General features: G+C 51.3%; 1 protein-coding gene across 1 annotated transcript in view; it reads right to left on the reverse strand.

The window, feature by feature from the left end:
- GRHL3 (grainyhead like transcription factor 3) overlaps nt 1–19,339 on the reverse strand; it is a 36,168-nt gene that overhangs the window by 5,080 nt on the left and 11,749 nt on the right. Inside the window, exons 2-15 of the mRNA XM_007459157.1 lie at nt 18,811–18,997; nt 16,011–16,072; nt 13,356–13,701; nt 13,025–13,098; nt 12,412–12,565; nt 12,095–12,206; nt 10,586–10,680; nt 8,169–8,327; nt 7,502–7,580; nt 7,246–7,379; nt 5,497–5,531; nt 4,211–4,299; nt 3,268–3,353; nt 736–800 (exon numbers count right to left, since the gene is read on the reverse strand). Coding sequence (XP_007459219.1) covers nt 736–800; nt 3,268–3,353; nt 4,211–4,299; nt 5,497–5,531; nt 7,246–7,379; nt 7,502–7,580; nt 8,169–8,327; nt 10,586–10,680; nt 12,095–12,206; nt 12,412–12,565; nt 13,025–13,098; nt 13,356–13,701; nt 16,011–16,072; nt 18,811–18,997 — 1,677 coding nt within the window. The remainder of the gene's footprint in view (nt 1–735; nt 801–3,267; nt 3,354–4,210; nt 4,300–5,496; nt 5,532–7,245; nt 7,380–7,501; nt 7,581–8,168; nt 8,328–10,585; nt 10,681–12,094; nt 12,207–12,411; nt 12,566–13,024; nt 13,099–13,355; nt 13,702–16,010; nt 16,073–18,810; nt 18,998–19,339) is intronic.

The following is a 19,339-nucleotide window of genomic DNA, read 5'->3' on the forward strand; positions in this document are numbered from 1 at the left end:
AGCTAGAGAAAGCCCGCGCACAGCAACGAAGACCCAATGCAGCCAAAAATAAATAAATAAAAAAAAAAAAAAAAAAAAAAAAAAAAAATGACGTGCAATCACAGCTCCCTTCCCAGACTCATCGCCAACCATTTCTTTCTCGGACCCTCTGATTCAGCTGGTAGCAACTTTGCTGGGCCCTTCTGCTTCTGTACCTTTCCTCCACTGCTCCTGCCCCTCTGAACATTGCTTATCACCTCTGAGCTTCAACTTCCCTATCTGTAAAATGTGTGTAATGGTATCTACCTCACGGTATGGCCGTGAGGGTTAAATGAAATAAGCTTAGCCTAGTATGTGGCACATAGTAGGTGGTTAAGTGATGATAGTCACTCTCATCATTACCATTATAGTCAAATGACTTGGTTACCTTGGTTATTTCTGACATGTGGCCCTGTGCTTCCCCGTCCCCCTGAGTAGGTGGTGTATGCAGACCCTTGCATCTGTCCCCCACTCCTTTCCTTCCCAACAGTGATCTGTGTCTGGTCTCTGCAGGTGGCCTCGGCCTGATAGGGCGCTCCCCACCCCAACTCCACATCGCCTCCACCTCTCCACAAAGCCAAGTACAAACACAGCTCAGCTCTGAGCAGCAGGCCTCTGACAGGCAGGGCGAACCTGCCGGGAGCTCCCTGAGCCAATGTTTTAGAGGGAAAGGGGCAGGGTGGGGTGTGAGGAGGGAGAGCTGTGCTGGGCACTTACCCCCGCTTGCATTTCTTGTAGACTTTGTAAATGTTCTCCTCAGGGAACCCATACTTCTCAGAGATCTGGAAGAGGATGACAGGAGATTCACCATCTGCTGCCAAAACGGGGTTTATACCAGTCTTTTCTATCATGACTTTTAATTTCCTGATTATAAAATATATACCCATATTGTAGAAAAATACAGTGAAACAAATTATAACTCATCCATAACCCTGTACCCCAGAGATAAACACTAATAACCCCTGGGTGTACTCCTTCCTGTCTTTTGGCCACGTGCACGGGTATTTTTATACCCCGCGCAGACAGTTGTACTTATCACTGTGTGTTATAAGCCTCCTCCCACATCACAACAAGCTCTTGACCGACCGCACGTTTAGTGGCTGTAAACTATTCCAAAGGTCACCTGCCATCTCCCTCAACCCTTGCCTATCATCAGACATTTGGATTGTTCCAGTGCTGAGAGCTCCCCACTCACCAGCTAGCTGACCAGCTGTGCAAACCACTCGTGGAGATGGAAATGGTGCCTAGCTCATAGGGTTGTTGACAGAATTAAATGAATTGGTCTGTGTAAAACACTTAGGACAGTTCCTGGTATGTACTAAATAAATGTCAGTACTCAAATAAATGGTCATTATTACTTCAGAAGTGGTGCAACAGGGATGCTCTTGTCCTGTTGTCGGGGTGGGGGGTGCGTGGATAACCCAAACACTTACACTTTCTAGCAGGAATTATTTACCCCATTTGATGGGTGAGGATGCTGAACTTGAAGATAAGCTACGCACCCAAGGCCCAGCCTAGAACCCAGATTTCCTGCCGCCATCACATCCCAGGACATGGAGCTTAGTCTACAAGTGAGGAAATCGCAGCTCAGAGGCCTCAGCAACCTGGCTGAGCTCACACAGAGTCAGCCCATTTCTCCCCAGACCTCCTGAAGTCTCCTGTGGGGCAGACAGAGCTGGTCCGGTCCCAGTTCCACCACCTGGGGTTGCAGAACTCCGAACAAGTCACCTTACTTCATGGAGCCTCAGTTTCCTCATTTGTAAAATGGGTGCCATGATGGGATGTACACACAGGTGGTTCTGCACAGGAATTGAGACGGTTTTGTCAAGGGCCCGGCCCAGCGCCATCCCTGGGGAAAGCTCGGCTGCCCTGGAGCTGCAGAGGGAGCGGCAAGCAACAAGCTTCAGGCTGAGGCTGTCCTCTCTGGGCCTTTCAGGAAGAGGAGCCGATTCAGCTCCTCAACCGGTCTCTGCCTTGACAGAGATCTCTCCAGGCAAGAAAAGTTCTTAGACTACTTATCTTAATGGCAGGCAATGTGGCTGGAGGCTATCAGGAAGATCTCAAGTCAGTCTAAGCAAGAATTTGGGAGCTTTCTAACTATATGTTGTACAAAGACAACTGCTTTGTATGGCTGCCCCCAAAGAGATGAGCTCTCCATCCCTGAAGTATGCAAGTAAAGAGTGGGCACCCACTTGGAAGAGCTACTGAGGAGAGAGCTCGGGCACCAGATGGGGAGCTGACCCTTTAAGGTACTGTCCAACCCAAAGATTCTGAGTCTATACTCTAGTAACATTAATGGCCTTTTGTGAGCCCAACTTCCCGGGGCTGGTGCCAAGCAGGGCTGATGCTATGTGAAGAGAACAGGATAACACAGCCGAGTGGAAAGAGCCTGGACTGGAACCTCAGCTCTGTCACTTCTAGTTACCTTGGCAAGTCACCTGACCTCTGGGAGGCTATTTCCTTATGGGAAATGAGGAGATCATTAATAGTACCCACTTTTCAGGGTTGTTAAGAATATGGTGAGCTAGCAAATGCGGCATACCTGACAAGATGCCTGACACATAGTGGGTCTTCAATAAAAGGTAGCTATGTTATCACTTGATTCATTTTCCCTTCCCTAACCTGACATCTTAGAACCATCTGGCTTTTTCTGCGTGGTTCGACCTTGAAACACAGCTGGCACTGGCGGAGGCTGTGTTTGCTCAATTTTTAGCTGAACCACAAAGCTGCTGTGGATTTTGTTCAGGGCTGTTTCACCTGCTCTCTGGCGGTTTGGGGGGTTGGGGAAGGTCTCCTTGCCCAGACACCACCTTCAGCCGCCCCAGCCAGTGCCCCCCGTCCAACCACAAGCTGGAGGAATGAGGCCCTCTGGGAAAGAAAAAAGGGTATCTCTGGGGCCTGGCCTTTTGGGGTTTCATTCCCATTAAAATAGAAACAGGTTTGCAAAGCCAACAAAAAGCTCTGGCCTGTCAGACAGCAGCCATCAGATTAAGGAGGATTTATGGTGTGTGCGACTCCCAGGGTGGAGCCCGGGTTCTGGCTGGGAGATAACATCTCAGAGGCACACCTCCACCAGCGGGGCCCCACAGGCGCCCTCAGATGGGTGGGACGGATGGGCCACCAGAAAGCCAGCGTTCCAGCATATTCCTTCCCAGAGTCTTCCTGTGGGAAATCGGAACTACATGACGAAGAGTCAGGGGAGATGGGAGTGCAGAGAGGGCCGCGGCCAGGGTCCACAAGGCCTCTTACCGCACTCCTCAGGCCCTTCAGGTCCGGGGTCTTCAACATGAGGGCGTCAAACACCTCCTCGGTCTCTCTCCGCACGTACAACAGCACTGAGAAGCAAAGGGGTGGCTTTTAGTGGTGCAAGGGAACATCTGGGGGTGGGAGAATCTTAAAAAATATTAGTTGTAACCTAAGATTGATTTCTGCAAAAAGAGCAAATCCTTGCTGAGGGTCTGTACCCAGCTGGGAAACACCCCACCTGGCTCTGCAGGTCCCACACACTTGCTCAGACTTTGCTGATTTTGGTGGGTTTGAATCCCTGCTCTGCCACCTGCCAGCTCTGTGACCCTGAGGAAGTTCTTTTAATATCATTGAGCCTCATTTTTTCCAGATGGAAAATGGAGGCAGCTCCACCCACTATCTCACAGAGTTGTTGTGGGCAGTATTGATAGAACACCCAGTGGGGTGCAAGGCTCAGTTCCAGGCTGCTGGAAGCTTCTGATCTTGCTTGGTGGTTCGTTTCTTCCTGATGGTCAGCTACAGCACCCCTCTCTCAGGAAGTCACAGACTTACTGCGTCAAAGACAGAAAGCCAAGTATTGAAAACCCACCCCACTCCTACCCCCATTAGAGAAAGTGGGGAGGAACTGCCCAACATCATGAGCCTGTTGCCTTACCAGCTGCCCCAGGACGCCCACGTTCAAACAAGGTCAGAGGCAGAAGCCCCCCCCCCAGCTCTGTGGCCGTCTCTCCAAGCACCCTGGATGCCCTCCTTACCCGCTCCACCCCCTCACTCGAATCCTGGCCCAGCCCCAAACTCCAGGGAGTAAAGCAGCCCCTTGCGCTCTCCCCCGCTGGGGTGGACGCTGCCCCGGCTGCCTGGACCAGAATCAGTCTGAGGGTCTGGGGAGGCCTCATGGGGGGCTGGGGCTGGGATCAGAGGACAGACGGGGTGGGAGTGAGGCTACCTCTCTGTAGATCATCTTCCTTGGCCTGTTTGGAGGGCAGAGGCTCAAACTCCTCGGTGAAGGGTGAGCAGGTACGCTTCAGAGGCAGCCTGTGGGAATGGCAAGGAGAGGCCTGTGAGGAACCCAGAGTCTGAGGGGCCCCAGAGGTGAAGAAGACCCTAGGAGGGGGGGCACAGAGCAGTGGGACAGAGGTTACAGGAGCAGCTTCTGGAGTTGACTGCACGGGTTTAAATCCCAGCCCTGCCCCTCACTAGCAGGGTGACAGCCCCTCAGTGTCCCCATCTATAGCAGGGTGCTGCATAAAGTTGTGAGGCTGAAGGAGATAATGCACACTGCTTTTAGAACAGTGTATGACACACAGCAGGCCCTCCATAAATATGGACTATTGTTTCATCATCAATATTATTCTTTTTTGAAAGAATCAAGTTGGACGTGAGTCAGTGGGAGGAGGGAGGCCTGTGGATTTTAGAGTGAGTCAGACTTAGCTTCCAGCCTGCCTCTGCTTCCTAAAAGCTGTGTGACCTTGGGCAAGTCACTTCACTTCCTCTGAGCCTCAGTTTCCTCATCTATAAAGTAGAGCAATAACCCCTGCCTGCCTGACTCACTGGGGCTGTTGTGAGGTAATAAGTGACATAATTCGGTGTGAAAGAACCTTATGAAAAGTACTTCTTGCTTATAAGGAGGAGACTGATATCAACAATACACGATCTTCATAAAGCGCTTTTTCCCATTTACAAAGATTCTATTACATGCCGCTTCTCATATCTGCCTCATCCTCATGAGGCCATTTTCCTCCTCTGACAGATTTCTAGCTGAGGCTTGAAGAGGTGAAGGGACTGTGGCTGACAGAGGGAAGGACGTGGAGGTCCATCCTGGGCTGAAGGACCAAGGGGCCCTGGCCACCCCCTTGGCCTCTTGGAGTCTGGTGGGTGTGGGGGGAGGGGACACGGGGTTGACTCCCCTAAGTCTTCCCACACAGCTCCCCTCCCTACTCTCCGAATCTGTACCACCATCTCAGAGGCTTTCTCTTTCCCATTTTACAAGCAGGTGTCTCGCCAAAGATTCTCCAACTTTTCAAATAAAACAAACCCATAAAAACTCAGGCAATTTCAGTGAGAAAGGAGCATGAGTCTAGCTTGGGGGTTGGGGGCAGAGTCTCAAGGCTGCTTCCTCTGGGCCCAGCCTCTGGCTTGGGGGACAGCAAAGGGAAGGGCAGGCTGGGAGCTTACGAGCAGTAAAGGGGGGACAGGCAGGGACGTGAGGCCCTTGGCTGCTTCTCTCCGTACCTGTTGGAGGTGCCGTGTCCTGCTGAGGGCACTGCCTGCAATGAAGAGAAAGACATTTTCCATCACATACAGGAAGGTGAGAGTAGCCCTCAGCTGCTGGAGGCTTTCTGGGATGAACAATCTTGGTGGGGAGATACGGGGGGATGCAGTTTCAATGGCTTTCTAGCTCATTCTGCTCAGATGTGTCCCCTCAAGTGAGCTGAGACCTTGAGTTGAAAGGAAGTACAAAGCCCCAGTTGGATGAGTCAGGACTCTGTGAGCACATGAGGCGCTAAGGAGAGGGTGGCAGAATCAGTGAGTCCCATCTGAGCCCCAGCAGGCCCAGAAGGGCTGAAACTGCAGACTGTCCTGCAGCTGGTAACCAGGTAGTGGGAGCTGAGGCAAAAGAAGTGGACGGGGAAGAGGCAGAGTCTTTTTGAACCCTCATGTGTGCCTGGCACTGTGCCACCTGGTGCAGCCATCACTAGCCCTGTGAGGTAGGACACCCAGGCCCCGAGAGGGCAGGGTCGCTGGGGCACCACCACGGGGGCAGAACTGCGGCTCAGAACTGGGCTCTCTGCCTTCCCGCTCCCCTGGTGCCCTCTCTCAGGCTCACAGGCACAAGCACTGGCGCCCCACTTGTTCCTCCCACAGGGGGCTTTGAGCCCAGGTGGTCATCCCCCTACTTGAGGCCTCTGGCTGGGGACAGACAGTGGGTTAACGCAGCCTCCTGTGCTATGGGGGCCACAGAACGACCTCCGGGCGCTGAAGGGGGTGTGGCGGACACAGAGAAGGCTTTGAATGTGTGCCAGGGCTGACCTCAGGACTGGCTGCTCTTTCAGCACCATAATCTATCTTATTGTTTGAAGTCACTGCACTGAACGCATCTGTACACCGAGGGCCATTTCTGCAAACATTCCCACCTAAACGGTGGGATCTCAGTGGAAGGCAACAGTCAGATTGTTTAATATGGAAGCAAACTCACAGACAGGCTCTGGGGTCTTGATTTCTGCCACTGACTTGTTGAGTGACCTTGCCTGGAAAATGGGAATAACAGTCTCTACCTCAAAGGATGGCTGGGCTGGGCTGCCCAGGTGAGGTAAGGCGGAAATGAGACAATGCAGCAAAAGGCTGCGCCCGGCACCGCGGGCCGGTCAAGGTGCTTGGTAAATGGCTCCCTGTGTTGAGAGGTGGTGTAACTCATGGTAACGGGCACTGTTTCTGAAGCCAGGTTGCCTGGGTCCCAATCCTGGCTCTGCCACGTCCTATGTAATTTTGGTCTCAAAGCCTCAATTTCCATGCCATGAATCCGGGGAGAATCGTATTATCAACTTCACAGGGAGGCAGTGAGGGATAAAGGAGATAATGCATGGGAAGCACTTAGAGCAGCGCCTGGAGTAAAGTGAGTGCTCACAAGTGTTGCTGTGATGATTATCATCCACCCAGCTTTGATGCGGCTACAGTCTAACTTGGGACTCCGATGTTAGAAACCTGCCCTGTGTGTGCTCCAGGAGCGAACATTTCGATGGGTATGAGGTCCATTTCTTTATTAACATTCTTCTCTTCAGCAGAAAAGGTCACTGAAGTTATATGACCATATATACATTTTTTTTAGTCCCCTGGGATTCAATAAAGATAATTTGATGATATCAGGACCTATCAACATCTAAATTGGCCTGTAATGGCTGAGTAGCAGGTTGCTCCCTGCTGGTCTGTGCTAAGACAGCCCCACCCAGGGGCCACAACCCTCTCTCAGCCCAAGACCCTCACCCCTCCAGGGCGCTGCAGGCCAGAGAAGTGCACGTTGGGGATGAACAGCACTGGCGGGGTCTCCAGGTCTGCCTCAGGCCGCAGGTAGGTGGTCTCATTGCCCCTGAAGCCAGATAGCAGGGAGCCCTTGATGCCTGATGGGAAAAGAAAGGCATTGTGCCTTGAGGTCCCTCCGTTCACGCCTCCGACCGCTGCGCTCTAGTCTCCTATACCCTTCACCCCAACACCTGCCCTGCTGTGACCCATCCCCACTGACCACCGTTGCTGGAGTCGGGGCACTTGACCTTCCTCCGGAACTGCTTCCGCTCATCATCCCGCATCTTCCTTTCCGCTCCCTGTGGGGGATAAGGGAAAGGGGGTCACCAACGGTCTTGGGAGGGGCTGGCTGCTTTGCCTCTTAAATGTGGGCCAGCCCTCTGGTGTTGCTTTCTCCCCAGGGTGAGACCAGGAGATGGGAAGGTACCAGCACTTGGCCCAGCCCAGTGCAGCCCAGCCCTGAGGTCAGGTAGACCATGAGAGACAGAGAAATAGAAAGACGGAGAAAGAAGAAACTGAGAGAGACAGAGAGGTGTGGGGAGAGAGGAACAGAGAGAGAACCAGAAAAGAGAAAGGGACTCGGAGAGAGATAAGAAGAAAGAGAAATGGGAAAAAGACAGACAGACACAGAGAAAAAGAAACCTGTAGAACTATGTACAGAGATCTAGACGGAGGCCTTCATAGAGAGGAAGGGGTGAGACAGCAATGCAGAGAGCAGAGGAAAATACACATGGAGAAACCAAGACAGACGAATGACAAGCACACAGGAGAGACATTCAGAGAGCAAGAAACAGAGACAGACACGCCCAGAATGGCTGCGGAGGATGCACAGGTGGGGGCTGGCCCTTCTCCCTCCCAGGGCCCAGCAGAGGGTCCACCGCAGCCACCTTGTCACAAAAGATCTTGATCTGGCAGACAGCTCGGTGTACCAGGCGCTCAGTGCCTGAGCCACAGTCGTAGGTGTCGATCTGCAGGTTCAGGGGGACACCCTTCACCCCCTTCTGCGAGGAGAAGTCTGTGCTGAGGCAGTTGATGCCGATAAACACCTGGGGACAGATGAGGGAGCTAGCTAAACAGCTGACCCAGGTCACCAGGCCTGCTGTTCCATAACCACCCTGTATAATTATGGAGGCTACTGTGTGCCTGGTGGGCACCCTTAACTTCACAACGCCCCTGGAAGGCAAACATCACCACCTCTCTTTTACAGACGGGGAAACTGATGCTCAGAGAGGGGTGGCAGCTGTCCCAAGGCGACACAGGGAATGTATAAGGAAACCGGAGTTTGGGCTCAGGTATTCATCAGTGGACAATGCAGCTTCCACTAGATTGCCAAGGGCAGCCCAAAGGATCAAGGCCCTGGGAGGGAGACTAAGGGTCCTTTAGGAGCTTAAAATCCAGAGCCCATTGTTTTTGCAACTCAGAGCAAGGAGGTAGAGAAGGGCCAAATCCCCCTCCCCGCCAGCTCCAGAAGATCGCTTTCCTGCTGGCCCTGGGCCACAGAGAGTGAGACACTGCTTCCATGCACGGCAACCACCAGCTCTAGCCATAGCTGAACCAGTCACCCCCATTGTACAGCTGAGGAAATGGAGGCTCTGAGCATGGATGTGACTTGTTAACGTTTCCACAGGGAGTTGGGCAGGGTGGCATGGTGGAATGAGCCTGGACATCGGGCCACTTAGACCTCTGCCACTCAAGCCATGTGGCTTTGGATAAGTCCTTTAAATCTCACGGGCCTCAGTTTCTTTATCTGCAAAATGGGGACAATTAAACCTACCTCTTGTGGCTGTGAGGCTGGTAGAACACCTAGGGGGCTTGGATATTTTGTAACTGTTGTTGTAAGTGGGACAGTTGGAGTCTCAACCCGAAGCCTATGTGCAGCTGATGGCAGTCTGGGGTCAGTCTTAGTTGGGCATCTCTTGGCAAAAGCTCACCTAGTGATTGCCTACTGCTGACTCCTCCGTGGGACCCTAGGCCAGACCCCACTCCAGGCTGGCCCCTGTTCCTTGGGGCATTTCCCTTGGAAATGACCCTGACTTGTACAAGTGGGGGTGGGGTGTGGTACCTGAGCAGACCCCCTTCCTTCCCTGGCTGGGGGGGCCAGGCCCACAGGTGCATGCCAGACATACCTCCCCCTCAGCCAGCTCAGCCCTAATACAGCCCCCACCCAGCTCACGCCTGAGAAAGACCCAAGCCTGGGGGCTTAAGAGGCTGTGAGAAAATCCCAACCGAAACCCACCTCTCCCTTCCCACGAAACTCATTCCCCCGCTCCCTGAACTGCAGGCCCCAGCTCCTCCCCCAGTCCCTGGTGTCTGTTTGAATAATAATAATCCCTCGCCTTTGTGCCTCCCTTTGTTGTTTTCAGAGTCCCTTCACCTCCATTTTCTCCAGGCAGCCTGGACCGCCCCATGAGGCAAGCCAGGGAGACAGGGATTAGGTCCCCAGCTTTTCTAGGCCAGAAAGGCCCTTGCCAAGAGCCAGACCCAGCCTTGGCCTGATGGGGTAGGTCTGGCCCAGGTAGGTGAAGGGACAGGCCCAGGGTTACCCAACTCGAGTCCCCAGCTCGCAGACTAGTGCCCTTTCCATGATGCCACCTGTCCAAACAGAAAACCAAGACACAGAGGGACCCTGCAGCACCGGTGACTTCAAGGCTGGTCTCAAGCACTAAATGGCTTAATCACTGGTGTGAAAAAAAATCACCAGAGGCTCCATTTCTCAGGCCTCTCCGATGGGCCTGGCATCGTGCCTGTCTCTTTGATGTGCGTGATCTCATAGGATCTTCACCACAACTCTAGGAGGCAGATTATTCTTCCCTTCCTATGCGCTCAAGAAGTGAGGTAATGGGTTTAAGCCCTCATCTACCAGACTCCAAAGCACTTCTCCTGCAACACTCTGCACTAGCCCACAAGTCAGGAAACCTGGCGTCAGCAGCAGCTTGCTGTGTGGCCACGGCGCAAGGCTTAGTTTTCCTATCTGGTAAATAGGTGGATTGGATTAATTAACAACAGCCACTGCTTACGTGCCAGGCTGTGCTCTACCTTTTCCTTATCTCACCTGATCCTCACGCCAACCTATCAGTTGGTGCTATGGTTACACTCCAATTTTCAGCTAAGGCATCTGTCCAAGGTCACAGAGCTGGGAGGTGGGCCTAGCGTTTCTGGCTTCTCCACCGCTATGTATCCTGCCTCCTCCACTGGTGCCCTCATCGGAGCAGCTGCCACAATCCTAGGTACAGGTAAGCCCTTTTCCCAGGATGGGGACTTCCTGGCAGCATAGCCCCATCCTGGCCATGCCCCCAGCACTGACCTTGGCCTCCTCGTTGACATTCCACACAAAGGACAGTGCATTATAGGCCACCTCCTCAATGTGTTGCACAGTGTTGAAGTTTTCTTTGCAGTCAGCTGAAACCACAGGAGACCAGAAGGAGAGTCAGAAGGGAAGGGACTCGGGGGCCCCATGGGGAGGGGTCATTTAGGGGGTGGGCCTTGTTCTTGGCAGGGACTTGTATCCTCTCCCCCAAGGACCATGCTTCAATGCAGGGAGGAAATTAGTTATTGTGCCCTGAGCTACAGGTGGAAAAACTGAGGTCCAGCCTGAGAAGCAGATCTGTCCAAACTCCAGAGGGACTCCTTAACTTTGCCAACTAGGCCAGGGCCCTCGTGATTTTGTGGTGGAGCTTATACTTTTCACGGGATTGTGATTTAGGACATCTCCCAGACAAAGCAGCAGGAGTAGCAGTAATAATCGCAGTAATAGTGGTAGTAATAGCCGCAGTGAAAGTCGTCGTACCAGTGCTACCAGTACTGAATTAGTCACATTAAATAGATGATAGCACTACTGCCATTTATTGAACACTTACAATATGGCAAGCCTTCAGTTAATCCTCACAACAATGCTCTGAATATTCAGCTTACACATGAGGAGAATAAAGCTCAGAGAAGTTTGGTTACTTGCCCAGGGTCACACAGCTAATAAAAGGTAGAGTAAGGACTGGAGTCCGGCTCTGTCTGTCTCCTGAACCCAAGCTCCTAACCACTTTACTAACTGGCCTCTCCGATAAGTCACTGAATCATCCCTATTTGTATTATGTTCTCTAGTACACGTGGCTCCAAGGAAGAAACAGCACTGTAGGCAGGCAGGGGAGCTGCCGTTTTTCCAATGGACAGCTGAAGAAACCAAGACCCAGGAAGGGGAGGTGACACAGGTCACACAGCCAGGGAGAGAGTGATAGAGCCAGAACCTGGAGATCTGAGGCTGGACTGTGCCTCCCACTCATCTCGGGGCCCGGGACAAGGTGGCACACACAGAAGGCCTTTCCCCTGTCCCCTTCCCTCTGACAAAGCCCAAAGGTTCCAGCTTCCAAGGCAGAACTGCCCTTGCACTGTGCGTCAAGCCTTCCAAATCACCCACTGCCTGCACTGTTATGCATTTGCGTCTCAATTGGCCAAGCCCCCTGATGGGGACAAGCAGGTCAGCATCCCAGGGGTGTATTTATCTGACACTAGTAGGGTTCCCAGGGTCCTGTTTATCCCAAAGCAACACAGAAGAGAGGTCATTGCTTCCAGCCAACAGATGCAAATCCCTGCAAACCCCACAGCGTTTGACCTGGAGACAGGGGCCAGGCAGGCGGCTGGAGTCAGAAATAAGTCCTGCAGAGGTCAGAGGGGGCTGGGAAAAAGGGGCACAGCAAGCAAGGCCTAAGTGGGGTGTGTGTGTGTGTGTGTGTGTGTGTGTGTGTGTGTGTGTGTGTGTGTGTGTGTGTGTTGTGAGACAGAGGAAGGGAGACTGGGACAGAGGGTTCAGGCGGGCTCTCACCCACATCGATGACCCGCTGCTTGGCGGTGGGCTGCCGGGAATGCCAGTGCTTCCAGAAGCGCAGCTGCTCCACCGGACCCTTCTCGTTGTCGAAGACCACCATCACCACACTCTGCAAGCACAGCAGTCACTGTGAGCCCCAGCCTCAGAAGAGGCCCAGGCAGCCTCATCCCTTGCCAGAGCCCGGGTCAAGGGGCCCGGCCCTTTGGCTTAGTTTCCCCCACTCCATGGCAACGGGCAGTCATACAACAGCACCCTCTCCCTGGGGTCCCTGGCAGGCAGGGCTGACCCGACCCCCGCACCTACTGCCCAAGTACCTTGACTTTGCTGGAGGACACGGCAAGGCCTTTGCCGCCTGCTGGGGTCCGCAGGGTGACGGGGTAGAACTGGCCTTTGTTGAGGTAGGCCATGGGTGACTCACCCGATTTGATGTGGACGGCTTTAGGGGAGCCCAGGGTGTACTCAAAGTCACTGCGGGGAGGAGGGAAAGGAGAGTGAGGCTGGGCTTCCAGGCAGGAGGATCCCAAAGGGCAGCAGGGCAGGAAGCCCGAGGCTCTGCTATGGCCTTACTATGTGACCTCAGTAAATCACTTTACTTCCCGGGGCCTCAGTTTCCTCTTTTTCAGAGTTTCTATTTAATGGCTTTGTTGAGCCACAATCCTCCTGAATAATGAATAATGGAAACCAGAGACCCCTGAGGGGTGACAAAGTTATAGGGAAGGCTAGGACAACAGAACCTTGGTTTTCTAACAGGGTGCTGAGCTCTGAGGTCCTTGTCACAGCCCAGGAAAGGGATGTAGAAATGACTCTCTTCTTTTATGTGCCTTCACTCCCCTCTTTTCATTCACTGACGATGCCTGTTCTGAGGACAGTAGGGTCTTTCTGCAGCCCACTGCCCAGGTGGCCAAGGGTCCAGGGAGGCTGACTTACCTCTTGAGGCTGGGATAGTCCTCTGGACATGGGGGTTCCGGGGATGTTTTCAGGATATCTGGGAAGAGCAGCGACTGCAGAGAAACACAAGCCAGAGAAAATAAATGACCACATTCAGTTCTGCTGGGACCTCAGCCCAGGGCCACTGCATACAACAGTGAAGGTTGTATAGTGTACAACCTGGACAACAATACATGGCAGCCCTGCCTCAGCTCAAGGACTCTTTCTCCCATGGATTCCAAAGCTCTGACCGCCTCGCTGTCTTCTCTCCTTCTGTACACGTGTGACTAGACCCAGGGATGCTGTGAGGGATATGGGGGTGGGCCCTCACCTCCTGTGGGTCATCTTTGAAGGTGCTGTCAGGCTGCCAGCGCTGTGTGGGAGGCACCCCATGAATGCTCTCAAACAAGGAGCTGAGGGAGCCATTATCATACACATCACTGGTGGGCAGCAGGTAGCCGTCCACAGAGCCAGCTTCCAGCTTGCTGGGGCCTGGGGTGAGGAGAGCTGCCTTGCCCGGTGTGGGTGCCGACCCCTCCAAGCTCATTAGGTTATTCTTCTTGAGCACATCTGGGTACTCTGGGCCTCCAGACACATTCTCTGTCAGGAATTTCATGAGGTGCGTGGGACTTTCAAGGGGGGTGAGGTCCATCTCATATTCCATGCCATGGTAGTACCTGAGGAGAGACAGGAGGGATAAGTGGGTGCACCTCTTCTCTCTGAGGGGCGGGGGTTCCTTGGCTGGATTGGAGGGTGACCATCACACTGACATACTGACCTCTTTTAATCCATTGTAATGTTAGGTCTTACCAACATGTGTGAAACAAGATACTGCAGCAAGCCAGTGTGTCACAGGGATGAGCAGGGAGGAGGGTGTCAAGAATGGAACCAAGTACAGGCTCAGAGTTCAGGGGGCAAATGTCTGCTTTATCCATTACAGTACTTGGTAATTTAAAAAACTGAAAGTTTAATTATTTATTTCTTATCCAGAGTCAAATGTCTCCACACTAAAAAAACCGCATTGAGTCATCCATGGTGTGGGCAAGAGTGGGTATTTGTGAGTACAGTTAATGTACGTTGAGAAAAAGGTCTGAAAGGATATACCCCAAACTATTAAGGGGGGCAGGGAAGTAGGATTACAAGAAACTTACTTTTTTACTTTATTTTTTAGCAAAAGTAACAGTGTCTTTAATGCATTTAATTTTACAGAATCCAAAGAATTTTTACATATGGTCCTCATTTGGTTGTCAAAAGAGCCAGACAGATTATTTTCACACATAAGGCCCAGAGATTCACAGAATCAGAGACACTGAGTGAACACACAGACCTTATAATAAGATGATTCTATTATCAGTGGGTGCTCTTCTTTAACTGTGCCAGTCTTCCATTCCCACCACCATACTTCTGTTTCTCAATGCCCAGCCCCAGTACGGATATTTATTTTGTTTTTGTTTTTTTTGCGGTACGCGGGCCTCTCACTGTTGTGGCCTCTCCCGTTGCGGAGCACAGGCTCCGGACGCACAGGCTCAGCGGCCACGGCTCACAGGCCCAGCCGCTCCGCGGCATGTGGGATCTTCCCGGACCGGGGCACGAACCCGTGTCCCCTGCATCGGCAGGCGGACTCTCAACCACTGCGCCACCAGGGAAGCCCTAGATATTTATTTTGTTACTACACCAAATTTACTTTTAAAAAGTAAACTAAATTTAAAAATAGTTACAACAATAGGTAGTTTAATTATTATAATTATACAAATATTGTTTCCTGGCTGGCTAAATATTTTACTATAACTTTTCTTAGAAAAACTTTTGTTGTTATTGGAATTAAGATATTAATGAGTTTTTTCATTTTATAATTTTCTACTTGTCTATTCATAATTTCCCTAAAACTGGCATACACCTATAAACAATCTTCTTCAGATGAACAAATATATTATGTAATCTACCAGTTCATTCCTCCCTCCTCCCCTTCCTTCCTTCCTTCCTTTTTTATGTTATACGTTTCTACAGAGTTTGAATATTTTATAACAAGTAGGTATTATTTTATAATCAGAAAAGCTAACAACATTTTAAAAAATTAGTTTTGAGAAAAGTCTCCTGCACCAAAGCCTACAGTTTCTAGCAGTGGAGGGGCCCTGAGGCAGCTGCAAGAGTCGCAATGCCTGCCTTAGCAGTTAGTTTGATGCTCTCGAAGGCAGAGAGGAGACCAGAAGGTTTCCCATCAGAAGCCCTGCCCAGTGGGGGGAAAGGAAAAGTGGAGAAAGGGGGGCAGGGTCCTTCCAGTGCCCATCTGGCCATGAGCACGGCCTGGGCTGCTTTCTACAAGAAAAGGAACATCAGTGCCCCAAGGCACTAATGCCAGGCAGAGGCCCAAGAGAGCCAAGGGAAAGAAATACGGGAACATAGGTGTCCCCTCCGTTTGAGGCTGCAGGGAGGGTTTTGGAGCTAGGACAGAAAAGCTTCCATCAGGGCTTTTCCACCACTATGGGCTTTGAAGTTTGTTTTCAGTAAACTCCAGCCCACATGGCCTACAGGCACCTAGGATGTGTGTGTGTGTGTGTGTGTGTGTGTGTGTGTGATGAGAGGACATGAGAGAATTCAGTGGGCTGTTTTGCATCTTTGTGTGGGAGGTTGTGTGTGGGTGTGGGTGTGTGTGGGTGTGTGTGTGTGGGTGTGTGTCTGTGTGTTCAAGCAAGGTCTCACTATGATTTTGTGGGCCCTACTCTCTTTTGCCTTCATAGATCCCTTCCTCCATAAAAATATTTTAAAAACCTTTTACAATTGCATTGGTATAAATACAAATATAACCCAGGTTGGATCATATTCATTGTTTTCTTCTGACTTTAAAATAGATTACAATGCCTTCGTGGGCCCCTAAGAGTACAGTGGGCCCTAGGGACTGCACCTCCTGTGCCCAGGGGATAAGGGGCCTAGAGGTGGGGGTGGGGAAGGGCAAAGGGACAGAGATGGTGGCGCCGGTGAGCCTCACCTCTTTCCTTGGTCGGTCCGGCCCCCAGCGCTGGAGGATAGTAGCCGCTTCTCCTTGGGGCCCTGAGAGGAGAGGAAGCAAGGATTTATGCACAGCTCTTGGGTAAGATCTGGCTGGTAGGAGCCTCAACCCCCTCCGGGGGACTTGGCCAGGCAGGGTAGCTACCTTGGTCACTGGGAGAAAACCCACCAGTCCTTCGAATTGCCAGGCCATCATTTAGTCTGAGCCCCAAGTTACAGAGTGGGGAGAAGTGCCCCAAGATTAGCAGTTAGGAATCATGGAATTTGGAGTCAAGAAGGCCTAGCTTAAGTTCTAGCTTTACCACTTAAAAGTGCTGTGTGACTCTGGATAAATGACTGTGCTTTTCTGAGATTCAGTTTCTTCATATGTCAAGTGGGGGATTATGAACTCTACCTCAAAGGGATTGCGAAGATTTATTAATAAAAATAATGTTCACTGTTCTTTAATGGAGTACTTCCTATGCACTGGACCCTGTGCCATGCGCCTTCTCTGTGTCCTCTAATCTAAGCCCTACAACTCTATGATGTCTACTAATGTTATCCCCATTATATGGATGAGGAAACTGAAGGCAAGAGAGGCTCCGTCATCTTAGCGATTAGGAGTGTGGACTTATTGGGTTTAGCTCCTAGGTCTGCCACATACTGGCTGTGTGATCTTGCGCGTCCCTTAACCCTTCTCACCTCATTGTTCTCATCTGTAAAACAGGAATAATAATAGTAATACCAACCCCTGGGACTGTTCTGAGTATTTAGACCAGCACCTGACACATGGAGAGGACTATGTAAATGTTACCTTTCATGATTATGATCATAATATTGTTGTATCTTAGAACATCCAGGTCATTGCTCCCTGAGGCTAATAAAGCCAGAACAAGGTCTCCGACCCAGCCTAGTGACTCCAACGCCTGGGTTCTTAGTCTCACCCCGTGGAAGAGCATGAGGAAAGGCGCCTGGCACAGTAACCAGCATTCAGTAAGAAATGGTAAGTGGTCACCTTTAGGACTATATTGCCCAAAGCCACATTGCCAGCTTGTGGTAGGAACAGGTCTTGAACTCCCAACTTGGAGCTCTTTCCACACCATTAGATCATGTCTTTACTGTACACAGTGCTGCTCTGAATCTAACATGCTCTGGGATGGGAAGACGGGGGCAGGTGTATCTCACCGGAACACTATATTGCAATAAACCACTGCAAGCGTCACCTTCAGAGCCTGTCCCCACCACTGTGGCCCTGGGAATGGCCTCTTGCCCAGGGGAGATGGTGCTAGGTTTTATTTTACGGCCCAACCTCAAGCTATATATCCCAGGTTGGAGTTTAAGCTCAGACCTAGAATTCTGGCTCCTACCATGTCCCCGGGCTGAGGCAGTCAGGTCCAATTTCTTTTCCATCAAATGCTATGAGGATGTTATCAGTCTGCTGGGGAGAAGGTAAGGTAGGGTAACCATACCACTCCAGGATGAGAACCAAAGAGAGATAATTTGGGGCTTTCTCATATCTGAGGCCACTTCCCCCCTTGGCCTCTGAATTTACAGAGAGTTTACCTTCCTTTGTGTAGTAGAATAGATAAACTACTCCTTGGGCCTGTGAATTTGAGGGCTTATTTACAAGGTGGCTTTAAATCTTCAAACTCAGATTCAGTTATCACAACATTTAGCTATTCATGTCCCCCAGCCTGAGATCTGGGAAAGTCTCTTGGAGCAATAACTCAGCCTAGGAAGAGTAAGAAAGTTTGCTGTCATATGACAATTCAGACAGATGGGTAGTGGCTGCCTGGAGTACTAGGTTGAAAAAGATTTTGTGTCCTCACATACCCTCAGTGAGAATACAGTTTGTAATCCATTAGCAATGTCTGGCACAGGCACTGGAAGAGGCGTGATGTCGTGTGTTATGTACTTGTGGTTACTGACAGGTTTAAGCACACTTATCATATATGAGAGGGCCTGATTCCTGTTCTCAGGAACTGACAGTCTCCCAGAGTCAAGGCCAAGGCCCAGGAAACAATTAGAGAACAATAAAATATGGTCTGTCAGGAGGTATTACAATGCATATAATGGCAGCGAGGGTATGAATGACAGTGAGACACTCAGGAGAGGGAGAGGTGATGTGGCAGCATGGCTTCCAAGAAAAGGTGGGCCTTGGGAAGGGCCCTGAAAGAAGGGAATGGATTCAAGAGCAAAAGGCATGTTCTAGGTGGTGGGGTTAGAATAGGCAGGTGGGGATGACAGGGCAACTGGGATGACCTAAGGTACAGGGGCAGAAAGAAGATGGTAGGTTGTGGGTATTTCTGTGGTGTGTAAGGCCAAGGCATTGATCCATTCAATCAATATGTATTGAGCACTGTGTGGCAGGCAGTATGGGGTGCTAGGGGCTCAGTAATGATCATGACATGATTCTTGCCCTCCAGGAGCTCAGTGTCATGGGGGAGATGGGGGAATAAATGCACAAACAGCAAGTTTCTAAGGATAGCTTCAAGGAAAAGGATGGTGGTTGCTGAGGGTGCCCAGAGGAGGCAGGTCCAGAATGGGAGACCCCAGAAAGCCTTCCTCGCCTCCGGTGGAATGAGCTGACATTGAAGCTGAGGCCCAAAGCTGAGAGTACGGTTTAGCTGGGGGAAAGGGGAGGGTACCAGGCAGAGGGAACAGCATGTGCAAAGGCCCAGAGGTGTGAAAGAACATGGTGAGGGGTTAGGGGTGGTCATGGTGGGCTAGTGAGCCATGAGGCCTGAAAGCGAAGACACACAGTCAGTTAGAGGGGCTGTGCCCGGAGGTGGCAAGTGTACCATGTAGTAATCATAGAGGAAGCTCAGGGCTGCAACGCTCTCATCGTCTCCATTGACTCTCATCATGGCCTTCGTGGCCGCCGTCAAGGGATTTTCAAGGTAGGTCTTCCAGGCCTCATCCTCGTTAGTGTAGGGGAATTTCTGGAAGTTAACTGGGTCGTTCTTTAGCAGCCGTACAGATCTGAAACTGAAAGGCAAATAAGGAAGGTCACATTCAGGCTGTTCCAGGCAGAAGTTCCGTGAACGGTCAGCCTCAGAGCAACACCCGGGAATTCAGAGAGTTACCAGCCTTGAAAACTTGAAATTGCTTCTTCTGTCATCATTGGGCAGACGGAGCAGTAGGATGTATCCAAACTCTGGAGTCAGATGCTCCGGGTCACCACCAAATGTTACCATGTGGAAGCTGTAGACCTGGGGCCTCAGTTCCCTCATCTACAACACGAAGACTGTAATCCCAACCTCGCAAGGCTTCAGAGAAGATTCAGTAAAATGCTCCCACGGTAGATACTTATTCAAGGGGAACTAGTGT

Source organism: Lipotes vexillifer, unplaced genomic scaffold, assembly GCF_000442215.2.
Source record: "Lipotes vexillifer unplaced genomic scaffold, Lipotes_vexillifer_v1.1 scaffold496, whole genome shotgun sequence".
Taxonomy (NCBI): Eukaryota; Metazoa; Chordata; class Mammalia; order Artiodactyla; family Lipotidae; genus Lipotes; species Lipotes vexillifer.